The sequence below is a fragment of the Cyprinodon tularosa genome, unplaced genomic scaffold (genome assembly GCF_016077235.1).
Source record: "Cyprinodon tularosa strain WSP-4 unplaced genomic scaffold, ASM1607723v1 ctg484, whole genome shotgun sequence".
NCBI lineage: Eukaryota > Metazoa > Chordata > Actinopteri > Cyprinodontiformes > Cyprinodontidae > Cyprinodon > Cyprinodon tularosa.
In genome coordinates this window covers 659,464-674,571 of record NW_024039212.1, presented here as the reverse complement: position 1 = coordinate 674,571, position 15,108 = coordinate 659,464, and the positions used below count along the sequence as shown (strand labels likewise).

The 15,108-nt window shown below is 36.8% G+C and overlaps 2 protein-coding genes across 2 annotated transcripts in view; one reads left to right on the top strand and one right to left on the bottom strand.

Moving 5' to 3' along the window:
• stk32a (serine/threonine kinase 32A) overlaps positions 1–5,520 on the top strand; it is a 75,649-nt gene extending 70,129 nt beyond the window's left edge. Inside the window, exons 10-11 of the mRNA XM_038302230.1 lie at positions 1,839–1,903; positions 2,804–5,520. Coding sequence (XP_038158158.1) covers positions 1,839–1,903; positions 2,804–2,915 — 177 coding nt within the window. The 3' untranslated portion in view covers positions 2,916–5,520. The remainder of the gene's footprint in view (positions 1–1,838; positions 1,904–2,803) is intronic.
• A 1,517-nt stretch (positions 5,521–7,037) lies between these two features.
• dpysl3 (dihydropyrimidinase like 3) overlaps positions 7,038–15,108 on the bottom strand; it is a 50,791-nt gene continuing 42,720 nt past the window's right edge. The window contains exons 13-14 of the mRNA XM_038302216.1: positions 13,996–14,149; positions 7,038–8,536 (exon numbers count right to left, since the gene is read on the bottom strand). Of these exons, the coding sequence (XP_038158144.1) occupies positions 8,442–8,536; positions 13,996–14,149 (249 nt within the window). The 3' untranslated portion in view covers positions 7,038–8,441. The remainder of the gene's footprint in view (positions 8,537–13,995; positions 14,150–15,108) is intronic.

The window sequence follows — 15,108 nt, the reverse complement described above, 5'->3', positions numbered from 1 at the left end:
AAAGTGAAAAATTCAACATTAATAAAAAAAAAAAAAAGTTAAGAACAAAACCACTGGACTTTTATTTCCAAGTTTGGAGACGTTTCGCTTCCCATCCAGAAAGCTTTCTGAGTTCATAATGTCTGGAGTAGTGTTGATCTCCAGGCTTTATAGAATAGCCCAACAAAAGTCTTGTTATGACTTAGAAAACATACAAATTGAACCGAAACAGGTCCATCCGTTGTAATGGGGAGTCATTAAGGTCTCACACATTAACTTTAGAAAAGGTTTTCATAGTGATAGACTATTAAAGCTACAGTGTGTAATTTTCAGCGACATCTAGCGGTCAGACTACAGACCGCAGCAACATGAACATCTCCCCCCCACCGCTTCTCCCCCCCAACAGTACGGCGAGCGTTACGGGACAAAATTTCTTCTACGACGTCCACATCACCTACCCTCTCAAGTGATGAGGTTTGTTTACATAGATAATTTTACAGATAGTATTTCATTAGTCTGTGTAGGGTATAGATTTCATGTAGACTTAAGATAATAAATATACCCGTTATTTTTTCTACATCGTTGTGACGTCTTGGTGAGCTGCTTTGCATGGTGATATAAACAGACGAAGTAATTGTAGTCATTAGTTTAACAGCGAGATTGTGTTCGCTGGAAGAATATATATCCCCCGTTTACAGAGTCCAAGTCATTTTGGTGGCACGGGGGTTACAACGCGAGGGAGAGGGAGAGGACGAGGGCGAAGGCAGGGAGGCCGTGCAGCTAGGGCCAGGCGAGAGAGGGGAGCCAGCGGGGTGAGAGCAGAGGAGGAAAGGCTTGAAGATCTCCAAAGGAGCCGGAGAGAAGTAACCGAGGTATATATCCAGAAAATTATTTTACAGAAAATTACTGAATCATTACCTGTGAAACGTCAGGGACGTTGCTGAATAAGTATACTGGAGAGTAACAGCATCATCACGCAGCATGTTATTGTTTTAGACAGGTCTGAGCATCCTGTACTCCAAAAACTGCAGTGATATTAGACAATTGTGTGTATAGGATTAATTACCTGTCCAAGAGAAAACTGGCAACTTGAGCGTCACTTTGAAAACCTTTTTCCTCCATCAGTGACTTCCATCGTGTAAATGCCGTGCCAATGTTGATCCGTGTTTTTTGCCGTTTCTTGTCACGCTTGCGTTTATTCTCGTCGTGTTTCCGCTTCTTAGATGACGGGGGTTCGGTGTCCGCCGCTTTTCGTTGTGATACAGAGTAGGCATGATCCTCCATTCGTCTGATGTTTGGCCACACAGTGCCAAACAGTTTGCAAAGTCACTCACGCCTGCCGCCTTGTTCACCTTTCTTGTTACTGAGGCGCAGTATACCTGCTTCTTCTTCTTCTTTGGTTTCAGGCAGACTAAACGCTTCTCAGGCATTATACTGCCATCTACTGTTCAGTACCGTCTCAGTTAATCTCTCTCAACTTGCCGTAGTTATTTTTGAGCGTCATGGGAGATCTCGCAATCGCTAGTTTGTTGCCTCTGCGCTTGCCGTAGCGCAAAGATGTCAGCCTCCATGGCTGCGAGACCCGCTCCTATGTAATTATAAATAACGAATTCTAAGGCAACGCAAATATTATGGTTAAAAGGCTGAGCTCATAGGTGATGATAAATAACATAGTTATGTATAATATATTAAATTTCTGACTTTATATGCCTGTAATTATTACACACTGTAGCTTTAAAAAGAATTGATAATGGACTTTTTTTTTAAATAAATTCTAATGAATAATTAGTTTCTACTTGTTTTATACAGTTTCCATTATTAACGTCCTGAGTTATTCTGTTTCTTTCTCTCTTTCCCAGAATGGGCAGCTCCAGCAGCGGTTGGACAATGTCCAGAGAGACTTCATTGTCTTCAACAGAGAAAAGTAAGAAATTTCATGATCTCTTAAAACAATATCGCTTACTGTGGTGTCATTTATTCTAATGATAGTCTTGCAGTTATACCATGAAACAAATTTGTTACAGAGGGTCAAGATGAACATCTTAGTTTCTCTATTCATTTTTTTTTTTTTTTCACTTAATTTTTACACTTTTTAGATTTCAGTGAAGTACTGTATACTGAATTGACTAAAGAATTGCTCACTAGGTAATAAAATCATGTGGGATACTATGAACTTAAAGTGAGGCCTGTCTTTTACGGTATACCTTAGTGTTTACCACCAGAGTCTTTCACATTTTCTGCGAGTTGAAACTAGAAAAAATAATGGGAGAAAAAAAAAAAATCTTCACAAACAGATTAAAACCAAGAAATGCCACTTAGCAATGAATTTTTAAAAAATATATAAAGGTGATCAAATTATGTCAAGTAATTGCAGAAGATCTGGTAAGCAGGTATTTGGTAGGACAATTAGCCATTCATTGCCAGTTAACCTGCAAAGAATGAAAAAATGTTCCTACTTTACATAGAGCACCCCCTCGTATATACTGGCCTTGATAGAGATATGTAAGAATAAAAACAAAAACACTGTTATTTAGGATATATATAATAAAACAGTTCAAAAAAAGTTTTTAAAAACATTTCTAAGACCTTTGTTAATAACATTTTAGACCCAATAACCTGTATAATTAACACCTAGTCAGATATAAAAGAATCTGACATAAAACAGTTCAAATAAGACATATAAGTAACACATAACTTTAGTAATAATATTAGTAATAGCGAAATAGTATATTATTTGGACCATAAGAATAATAAATAGCTGAAAGATCAGGATCTAATCTAATTTACTTTAAATTGATAAACGTGTTTGTTCTTTTCCTAACAGGTCAAAGAAGGCTGTGGTGGAATCTTCTGAACTCTCCACAAGCGAGAAGAACAAGGCAATAGAGGATGGACAGAATAACAATGTTGAACCAGCTGCCTATTTATCAGGATAGGCTTCTTACTCTCAGATACCCACCTCATCACTTGCACTTGCCTCTAGCCTGCAGCTGAGCAATCTACAAGCAAAACCTGTTGTTCTGTCAGCACATGCGCTCACATCTGGTCATCTATGTTCCTGCACCCCAGAGCAGTCTGTGAAAATGACAGTCTCGAAAACAGCACTGTGCACATTTGTTTTTCACAATGCAAAAAGCAGCAAGACATCAAAAGCCGATGAAGTAAGATGGTTTGCCTGATTGGCAGCCATATCAGAGGCAAGCTAATAGACATGTTTGCGGTCACCAAACAGATAAGCAGACTGTCTCTCATATCAGGCTCCCATTCATCACTCAGGTGTTTCTAAAAGAAAAAAACAAACAAAAACAAGACAACAGGGCACCTCCACCAGAATGTAATGGAAAAAGGTTTTATTAAAACAAATTTTCTAGGTGATTATAATCATTTAAATAAAATGTTGGGTCTTCTTACCACATGATGGGGCCGCACTTTGACAAAGCGCAGAGGTTATTGTTACGGAAGATAGACGTTTCTCTCTGAAATTTTTCCTAATCCTATATGGTACTTTCCTGAACTTTCTGTCTTCTTGCTTTAGTTTTCTTAGAAAGAAACTAGTACGTTCCCTGGTAATTTCACAGAATATTTTTGGTACTTTTGCCAGATATAACTCTGCACTTTCTGGAAATTACTGGGTAATGTTCTCAGACTTAAACTCTTTGGAAGTTACCTAGAAAATACTTTGCAAAGCGAAATTTACGTTAGCGGAAAGTACATACTAAGTTCAGGAGAGTAACCTGTCATTTCTAGGAAATACCTGATAAGTTCTGGAAAGAATCTGGTAAATTCCAGGAAAGAAATTTGTTGTTTTTAGGAAAGAAAGTGGTTAGTTTTGGGGAGTAATCTGTCTCTTCCAGAGAGTATCCTTCAAGCTTTGTGAAAACAGCAGCTGTATTATGCAGCATGGACAATTTAGAGTAGTTATCCAATCCTCCTGAGTTTGAAGCCTATAAAAAACTATTGAGTAGGAACATTTTCCTCTGTGATTGGTACTGTGTGACAGTGGATACAAGCATGCCAGAAGTAGCATATTTTAAACTGCTAGGCTTAATAGACAAAACAAGTTGTTTTAATGATAAAATTCTGTCCTGAACAGAAGTATAGCTTAAAAATGAATGGCTTGCTATTTCAGGGCAGTAGGAATGGAGTAGGGTTCCTAATGCTTAGCTCGGCTAATTAAGCAGTTATAGCGTTTTAGCACGTAGCATCATGCAGCATATTAAATGATAAGAGAAAGATGCAAAACCTGAAAGTTTCTTGATTTGCTCAGATTTTTTAAAACTTATTTCTATTTAAAAATCAGTTTACGGTCTATTCTAAAATGATGATGTTTAATGAAAATGTTGATACATTAAGGCTACGGAACCGGGACAGTAAATGCTGTGATTTTGGGTAGACTTTAGCATTAGTCTGTAAGAAAGAGAGAACAATTTGGCTTTTTTCGGCACTAGATCTCACTTTGCACATACGTTTCCGTTAATGGTAGCATTTATGCACAAATGAAGCAACAACCAAGATATTAGTGTGAATAAATGATTCCCCCCTTAGAGGTGGACGTTCATTTAATTTGATTGTACTGTATCAGTCAATGTCTGCACTCTCTGCCAGATGTGTGTTGATGTTGTTTCTCTTTTGAGTTATTTTCAACCATTCATGTACTATTATATGATGTTCCATATTATATTTTGTTTTATTTTTTTTTTTTTATCTGTCTCTGCAAACTATTTGTACGATATCAACGATAATGCAGGATTCTGCTTCTGGCACATGTGTAAGGCAAAATAACAATCTATAGTTACGTTAGAGTATTTCCCATCACAGATCCCCCAAAAAGTAGCCTATTTACGCGCTGGTACTTGCAGAGGGGATGCCTGATAGATCACATTAAGCTAATTTCTGTATGTAAACTAGTGAAATCTTCATCTTCTTTTAAGCTAATAGATGATGAATTATGCCTCATTCCTCCACTGACCCTGCTCTTATCTAGCTGATGCATTAATTAATCCTTTCCTGGTTATTAACTGTAAGGACATTGAAATATATTAGTTTTTTTAAGTTCATTAATACTAATTCGTCTCTAATTAAGACTGTTCTTGTTGCTGTTGTAACCTTACAGATCCAAAGTTGGTACGTTGTTTGGTTGTGGGAATCACTTTGGGTAGTTAAATGACTGGTCGGAGCTTGATTTATCCAGTGTAAATAATACTTGGGAATAAATTCCATGTATGACTATAGAATAAGAAGAGTAAGGAAAGTTATATGGAGCCTATTTAACCGATATAAGTTCAATCTGACATTGAATTGTTTGAAAAATCACTAATGAATAGGATTTAGACCAGGCAATTTCATTGAATAAGGAAAAATATTAAGCAAAAATATAATTCTAATCTTTTATTTTGAGACCAGAATTGTACTGCAACTGTGAATTTCACCCATGTTTTTCTGTCCTTCAGTTGTCACTCTGTATTTACTGTGAGCAATCGTGATGAAACTTAAACTTTTAATGTGTGCCTTAAATAATATAATTCATTTTTGGAAACAGTATGCCTATGGTGTTTATTTTGTTCCAGTATATCCATTTAGAGATAATAGATTTGTTTTTTGTTTTTATCAAAGAGCCTGCTGCCCCCTACTGTTGTTTGACTGGTATTACTACAAATTAACTATAGGAGTTTTTTCCTCTGTGATGCCTGAAGAGTGTTTGCCAAAGGGGACATTTTACATACAAAGTTAGGGCAAAAGATCATTTTACTTACATGGAGCAACAAAAGACTTCCTCTGTGGCTGCAGTTAACAAGCTGTATGACCTTTTCACATACACTCTCATCCACCGTTTAGGATTTAAGCAAACTGCTCCCTGAGGTCATCTAGAGGGTACAGCCCATTCCTTCCTCCACAGCAGACTTAGCTGAGGCAGCGCTTTCCACATTATTGGCTGAACAAGAGAAGGGATTTTTAGATTATTAATGCCTCCACTCATGTCTGGCATGGCTGCAGATAAGCAAGCAACCACAGTATATAAGTTAGGGATTTTGAAGATGTTTAAAGTAGCATATGAGAAACATTCATTGATAAAAATTATAGATTAAAGAAGTGAAGAAGTGCTTGTGTTTCTGCTTAAGGTTTCTACACTGTCTTTGATGCTGATGTTTGGAAATTGAACAAAAAATTATCACTTCATGATCTGTGAAACCAGACCTAGTTTTTAAAAGGAGAGTAAATGGGAATTTATGGATCTACAGCTTGAAGCATTAAAACCATTGAAAGTAGGAAGCTAAGACATGATTAAACAATGGATTATTGCCAGAAAGTTTTAAAAAAAAATTTATAAAATAAAATAAAGGTGCATCACCATTTTTAGAATTTAAAAGACAGGTGTATAAGAGGGAGATTTGACCAAAATAAAGGTGAGAAGTCTCATCTATGTTATGCACTCAACTTTAGAAAATATATGGACACTTCAATGTATACTTTCTATATACGTAAAACTATAGTACCAGTACATAAAAACAGTATAGCAGATTAATTAATTTACAGTTTTATCAGCAAATCTGAAGCTGCGGCGAAATGTTGACTTTGAAAAAGTCTTTTTCTGGTCAGTTACAGAGGAATGTCGTCAAATTGTGTCAAAAGGAAGCCTTTCAATTTTCTTCTTTTTTTTAAATGAAGGATTGAAAATGTTGCCATAGTTAACCTTAATAGATTTGGACTCATTGGTTTCAGTTTCAGTCAATATAAAAACATAGGTACAATTCAATAATAAGCCTCTCTCAGTAACTAGCTAGTGAAATATGGACAAAAATCACCTTTAAGGGGATCAAATCTGGGATATGTTTTAATCTGGTGCTATGTTTTTTTTTTTTTTTTTTCAATGAGTTTATATTACATCTGATTTATTCTGATAGTCGTTTTTTGTTTTAGGCTCTTCATTCATAGGGAGAAAATGTTTTAAAAATCCAGTTTAGCAAGATATTTAAAGGTCTTTAAATGTGAAAATACAAAAAAGGAGAACGGGAAAAAAAACATTCAGTGCACCAGAGAAATAAAATAAAACACCAACATCAGCTGCAACTTCTGTTTATTCAGGAAACATTTCATACCAGCACACCTTTTATTGACCTCTCAGAGTTCTGACACAAAAGTAAAAAAAAAGAAACTTAAAAACAGGGAATCAAAGGTTGTCTTCCAAACATAAATACAAAAAGAAGAATATAACAACTCCCTACTGCCTTAGTCTGCAGAATAAAAACAGTATCTTGTTTAAATTCCACACAATAAAGAGCAGTTGAATGGCTTCCTTGCACTAAAATCCTCTGCCTTATCAGAAAATGAACATGTTGCTGTTTGATGCAATGAGGATTTTATTAAAGGGTAGAGATGGATCACAACTGAAGTATCATCTTCCAATTGTCTTTAAACAAGAGTCAAGTTAGTTACAAAATGAAATGTCAGCAAAGAGCATTAATGGGAAAGCTTTATTTTACCCACTAAATACATACCCAGAGTATGTATTTAGTTGGTGCCAGTTCTGTTTTGTTTAAATGATTGCACCGAAGCAGACGTCACCAATTTACTGCAAGCAAATGCAAAGGACGGTTTCTTTTAATGCTTTTATGCAGGAAAATGAAGTGAACACAAGATAAAAAAAATCTGACAAACCAATTTTGGGAATGAGGAACAAAAAAAACGCTTTTAATATTTCTTCTGTCTTTATGGTTCCTTGTATTGTTTTCTCAGGTCTTGTTTTCTCTCTTTTTTAACATCAATACAGTACATTATGAGGACTGTAAATATCATCTCAGAGGAGGTGGAAAAGGATCATGGATCACGTCGCCCATATTAATGTGGCCCATGCAGCTCCATGTCCATCAGCCCTCCGGCTTTTGGAGGTGATCAAAGTATTTGAATTGGTCCAGTAAATTCCAAACGGTTTGCAACCACATCATTCACAAAGCTACATTACATCTACCATATTTACATTGCCACCTAGAGCTAATCAACGGCACTGCATGACGAAACATGGCTAATGTGGGGTCTATTGTTAAGTCTTGCTGACTATGGAGAAAGTGAGCTACTGAATAAGGAGGGATAATGAAAGTCAAGTAGGAGAAAAGGAGAATCCCAAGAAAATCTGTATCCATTTTCCATTTCGAAAAAAAGCTACTACTCTGAGCTGACATAAACTGAGGCTGACATTGCTCATGTGTAATGAGCTTTGTTGGCAACTTCTACCACCTTTTGCACGGTTAAGGAAAACGGATACAATTCTCATCAGAGCATAGTAGCACTGTGACAGGTAAGGCATGAGGATTCAGTGTGTTGCTCTTTAAACTCAGGCATCCCTCTGCAAGTATTTTAAACCCTAACCCTGGTTACCCCCCCCACCCCCCCCACCCCCCCGCCCATCCCATCCCACTATCATCCACTCTGGCTGTTCTTCTCGGAGTGCTTTGTCTTCTGGCTGTTTAACTAAGAGATGTGATGTTGGAGCGACCACCAGGGGGCACTACTATACGGCGTCCAGGTTGTTTGACTGGGAGGTCCTCTGGGGTGGGAGGCCCTAAACACAGAGACAGAGAAAGAAAGGAATAAAAATGATATGAAAGGCAGTTAGAAAATACTGAAAACATATGTGTAAATCTTTGTCATGACCTTTTGGAATCAATTAAGCTGGGGATATATATATATATAGTAAAAAAAGAACCTCAATATTGTGGGCTTAGTGACTAAACAGAAGTAATAAGAAAATAAAATTATCATTTAAACATAGTTCATAAACTATAATCTTTATCTTACATTTTTTTCCTATAACACCCTTTGTTTAACTGTATTGTTTAGGGAGCCTGCTTGAGAAAGATCAACCCAAATAAGCACATTATATAAAAAAAAAAAAAAATGATGGTTTGATTTGTAGAACTATATACCAGGCTTTTTTCCAGGTAAGATTCTCTTATCAACTCTTAAATTCTCTTGTCAACTCACGTGAACAGTGGACACTGCAGTTTCTCCAAAACTCCAGGGATCCACAAACCGACATATAGGATAATTGCTGTCCTTACCCAGCATGTCAGGTTAGGTGGTCAGCATATAGGTTTGCAGCTGTGCTATATTGTTTCCCTCTTTTGGGTGATGGACTGACTGCGCTTCATTGGTCAGGTACAATATTGTTTAAAGACCTTAAAGGAATAGTACACCTAAAACATGATTAGCCTTAATTTTCTACTCACCCCCATGCTGAACAACACTCTGGAGTACTTTTTTGATATCTCAAATGCATCTGGAGATCTGGGAGGCTTCTTGCTGTCTGCTGACATTCAAATAATGGAGGTCTATGGTGCCTGAGACAGAAAGGTCCATAAAAGTCCACAAAAAACGTGTCAATATTCCTCCATACTGCTCGTCCAATGTATTCCAAGTGTCCTGAGTGGGTAGCATCCAGAATTTACTTGAAACGAAGTCATTTAGAATGTTTTTAGAGCATAAACATGAGTGTATAGGATTTCCTGAAAGCGCGCACCTGCGCGTTCACGATACTACGGAAGCCGGCAGACCAAACCAGATGAAAGTGCGCATTCAGCGTCTGCTCTGCCAATAATGCAAGCGTAGAAGAAGAAATGTGCTGTTTACCTGTGCAAAGAAAGAAACAACGAAAGAAAAATGTCTGAGGACATCAGTGTTGAGGAAGAACATGAGTTCTTTGCCGAGCTGAATGCGCACTTTCATCTGGGTTGGTCTGCCGCGGTTTCCGTAGCGTCGTGAACACGCTTTTAGGAAATCCTATTCACTACTGTTTATGCTCTAAAAACATTCTAAATGACTTCGTTTCGAGTAAATTCTGGATGCTACCCACTCAGGACACTTGGAATACATTGGACGAGCAGTATGGAGGAATATTGACACGTTTTTTGTGGACTTTTATGGACCTTTCTGTCTCGGGCACCATAGACCTCCATTATTTGAATGTCAGCAGACAGCAAGAAGCCTCCCAGATCTCCAGATGCATTTGAGATATCAAAAAAGTACTCCAGAGTGTTGTTCAGCATGGGGGTTAGTAGAAAATGAAGGCTAATCATGTTTTGGGTGTACTATTCCTTTAAACAATGCTAGGCTCCATTTGCCATCACAGAAAATAAAGATGTTACACTTGGTGGAATTATGTGTTAATTCTAGGGCTGTAAAATGAGTAAAAATTTTTAAAAACTATATGAAAAAAATGTTGTATAACCTTGCACGCATCAATCATTTTAAGGTTTACATTGCTTGCTTTTTCCAAAGATCTCCAAAATAAAATATTGACATAGATTTCTGACACCAATTTGATAATAGCCTATTGAATACTATATGACTAAGAGGTCTATGGTGAGTAAAATAATTATCCCAAGATGCAATCCAATGATTTTGTGGATTTTTTGTCATTTAGCAGTTTTTTTAATTTTTATTTTTTTTACATATTTCCAGCACAGGTTGAGTTGTGTTGTGTTTTAAAAACTTAAGTAAGTAAGTAATGACTTGCAACACCAAATCAATGATTAACACGGCCAAACTACTTAACTATGTGCTGATGAAGGTTCTCAGTCATCCAGGTCATAGTCTTCCCGTAAAAATTCAAAAAATATCCACTGGACTTGGTTTTCAAGATTTGAAGACGTTTCGCTACCTCTCCAGGAAGCTTTCTCAATTCAAATGTCTGGATCCGCAGTGAGTTTGAGTCTTATATAGAATTGAGTTGAAAACCAAGTCCAGTGGATATTTTTTGAATTTTTACGGAAAGTCTTATATAGACAACGCCTTGTATCGCTTGGAAACATGCAATGGAAACCGATGAATGGGTCGTTAGTTCCATCGTTAGCCTGTAATATCTGAACCTGTCTATGATTCTAGGGGTCGGTCGTTAAAGGGGGGATTGTCATTAAGGGGGGGGTTGTCTCCTGTAATACCTGAAACCTGTCCATGATTGTTAAGGGTTGGTCGTTAAGGAGGTATTGTTCACCGGCTAGAGCGGGTAGGTACTTAACTATGCCTGCTAAAAACTCCAGAGTATCAAATTTTTAACACTGATGAATTTCTTTAACTAAATATGCCAGATGTAAAACGATTCTGTGTAGGTTCATAAATACACCACTTTTACCGAAGGTTTTTTTAGCAGTGTAAAAGCTTTGCTCCTGTAATTTATTGACTGACACAGCCCTATGTTATCATTATAGTGTTACAAAACAGCCGCCAAAATGAGAATCTGGCACCCTCTCCTGGAAACCAACGATGCAATTTGTCAAATGGTTTAAATTTAAGTTATTTAAAAACCTCTTAGTAAGTTAGCACACAAATAATTGTTACTCAAACCATATATTTCTTATATCTTCCCCCCTGGATTTTTAACCTCTCATATGTGGCTCCATCAGTATTTCTGAAGCATCAATTATAAGATTGCAAGTTTGACATAAAGTATAGTTCTCAAGGGATGAGCCAAAAGCTGAACCAAATCTTCCAGTGCAATAATGGAAAGCAGAATGATGTCAGGATACACAGTGACTAATCAAACAATCCCTCCCATCTTATTCCAGACAAGTAAATCAACTCTGCAGGTGGTAGCTCTGCAAAGCCTAAAATAGAGGGGTGCAGCTCATTTTCAAAATATGCACCCCCACCACGCACACACACAGATAGACACATATATATACAAGATCAAAGAATCTTTTGCAAAGACTTGGGAACCAGGAACAGCCTAAGATACATGCAATCAAATGTGGAAATTCCTTCCAGCAAAGGTCACATTTTTTTCAGCTAAGTATCAGTCATTGGCTTTGCTTATATAGACAAAGGAGGCTTTCTACAAAATCTCTTTTAAAGTAAACTATTTGCAATAAACATTACAACAATATTTTCAAAAGCAAAAACAGCTGTTTTCTCATCTAATTAAAAAAGGCTGATCCTACTAAATTTTAAATCGGTGCTGCGTTTGTTCGAATAACTGTAACTATGTAACAGTTTTCTTTTTTAGATCATCAAGGTGTCGTCATAGTTGGTACTTGTTTAAAATTACTGAAATATCTAAGTTTTTCCTCATTTACCTGACATGTGGGCACAATCAGACTGTCATTCTGCTCTGCATGATGGAATGAATGCCAAACAATGATATTATGGTGATCTCACACATTAGACAGGCCTTCTTAACAGACCATGTCCAGATGTCTGCACTCAAAAGAAGTCCCGTGCTCTCGGCCAAAGAACAACTATCTAGCACCACTTCAACAACAGCATGTGTTTCTATCAGGGAAACCTTTCTTATTGGTGAATAACATGATTGCAAGTGGTTGTAGTTAGATTCTAATGATCTGGTTTTATTAAAAGTAAAAAGAGGGCATCTAATTGAAAAAAATTATATTCAATTTTCTATTCAGAGACTAAATAATTATGCACAAACAAAACCTTTGCCTTTACTTCGGAGTATTCACAGGAAAAAATAATGCAACTGTTTTTGGCATTTACTTAATCATATTTCATTATTTTAACACAACTCTTTCATGTTAGCAGGGTAGGACATAAAACAGTTGTGTTAAAGTAACTAAATATGATTACGTAAATGCCAAAAGCGGTTGCATTATTTGTTTAGTGTAGGAGAGCCTTTAAAGTGTTGCAACACTTTAAAGGCTCACATCTATTGTTATCCATGTTAATTAAGAACATATTACCTTTTTGATTATGATGTTTGACATTTTGATCAGTTGATCAAAAAAAAAACTTTTACAACACCAAAACATGACAGTACAGTACTAGTTTCTCAGACAGATGTGTATTTTGGATGTCTACAAATCTACTCTTAAGTGTTGCAAACTATTTTTTTGTCCAGCCACACAATAAGGAAGCGAGTTCTAAACATTTTATTTACTTGGTAAATAAATTTGTCTCCTCTGCAGGCACAGTAGAGGATGCGATGATGTCACAAGTATTTAGAGCTTGCTCTGTGTTTACGGAAGTAAACTTGGGCAGTAGCGCTGGAGTACATCTACTGTAGCGATCTTTATTTCTTTTCCAATGGGAACAAGTACATTAACAAAGCAATCTTTTCAAGAGGGTCAAAAAGAAAGAATGCTCTTTGCATTATTGTCCACCATGTTTGTCCTTTTTTTCCAGCTTCTGCATAGCAAGATGCAGGATAGTGACCTTTGTTGAGTATTAATGGCGTACAGGTCGGATGAATGCGACCTGGCCGTTCACACACAGGACCGCATTTGAAAATATCAGATATGTATCGGTTCTAGGACCACATAGCCGAGTGGCCTGTGTCACAATGGAAAAAATCAGATCTGTGTTGTTTAGACTGAAATAAAAAGATGCAGTGTGAATGTAGCCTAATAGTCAGGAATAAACTGACAGGCAAATATATCAGCGGTCATGGTTACTATAAAGATGCCTTTAGTACAATGCCAGGCGATGGTGAAGGTCTGTGTGAATGGAAACGTATTTAGGCCTTCAGATATAACAAAAAACTAAATAGCATGTTTATGTTTTACATATTTTCACCTGTGTTAAGACAACCAAGACGATCAACAAAGATAATTTTCTCATGTTTAATGCTATTTCATGTATTTATATTTAACTTAAGTTATCATTATGTGCTTTTGTTTGTAAAGTGCTCTATATATTATTAAGTATCTATATTTTTTAAATCCCCTTTCTCATTATTGCCTCCATCGCCATGCTTAGAACCTCATCTCATTTTAATGGGGGGGAACCAAAAAGGTTTGCACATCTTAAATTTGTGCAGGAGTCTTTACATATCATCCAAAATCAGCCAACTTACTGCATGTACTGAAAAAATAGATGATAAAAAAAAGGCTACTTCAGTTTTAGCACCTCCTATTTGGAATCTTTGAGGTTTAGGTCCTATATGTTAATGATAAATAGAATAACCAAAACATAACTTCAGCTTAGGAAGTAATCAAAGCATAAATAATGACAGAATATTGATTTTTCTTTTTTCTATTACAATGTCAGGATAACGTGGTGGCATAAGGTTACCTGCTAGACTGAATCCAGACTGGTGCAGGTTTCTGACTGGTTGTTTGGTAGGAGAGGTACGTGCCGAAGCAGAAGGAGTACCACCGCGGGACATGGAAAATTCAGAAACTGGGCCATCATACATTCCTCTAGGCACAGCCCTCAGAACAGCCAGCTACAGGAAAGACATATGAAAGAGATGGAGTGAGTGAGGCAAGTACAGTCAGCGAGCATACCAAAGATTTTACACATAACTGTTTCTATGCTTTACATTGCTGAAAAAATACACCTCTGGGTTCACTGGTGAATCGCTTTAAAACACAAAGAATAAATTCCCTGTATAAATTTCAGCCTCCCAAAACTCAAAAAACACAAGATTTATGTTTTCAAATCAAGTTAATGTGAATGAAAAGGCTATCGTTCTGTATGTCTGACGGTTTGTGTGGTGACTCAGTGGAATCTTGGAAGCTCTGTTAAAACTTAAAAAGAGACATCTGTGATCCATGAGGCAAAACAGTAACTGCTACCAAGATAAACAGCACACTGTTGCTGCAGCTCCATTTTCTCATCAGCAGTTAGCAGCAAATTAGGAAACGTCGGAAAATGAGAATCCCCTGGCACCGCATGAAAACGCAAAACAGACTTTGCTTGGTATAAGATTATTCAACTTAAGCTGTTTAAGTGTGCTTAGGCTTTATTTATTGTCGTTGCTACTCTTCTACAACTCTTTAATTAATTTGCAGCTATTCAGAGAAAAATAAATAAATCCTACACTGCTGTAAATGACAACAGATGACTACTGCATGCAATACATACACGCTTATTTGTGTGCACACTATCTGTATGTCCAATAACCCAAATAGTGACCAGAATCCGCAAGTTTTCAGCTTGATTTTGGCTAAAAGGTAAATGTGAACAGGGAAAAGGAGAATAATAATCACTAGTAGTTTGTTCTGAAATCAACAATCTCGATTGTGTACATTGTTACAATGAGGTGTCAGCTATTTTTTATCAATATTATTCAGGTGCTGAAAAAGGAAGCCAGGTGATTAATAAAAGCTATACGAAGATTTTCAAAGGAGTTAATTTTCTACCATTGCTCCTGCAGATAACAGCAGGACCTTTGTGGGCAGC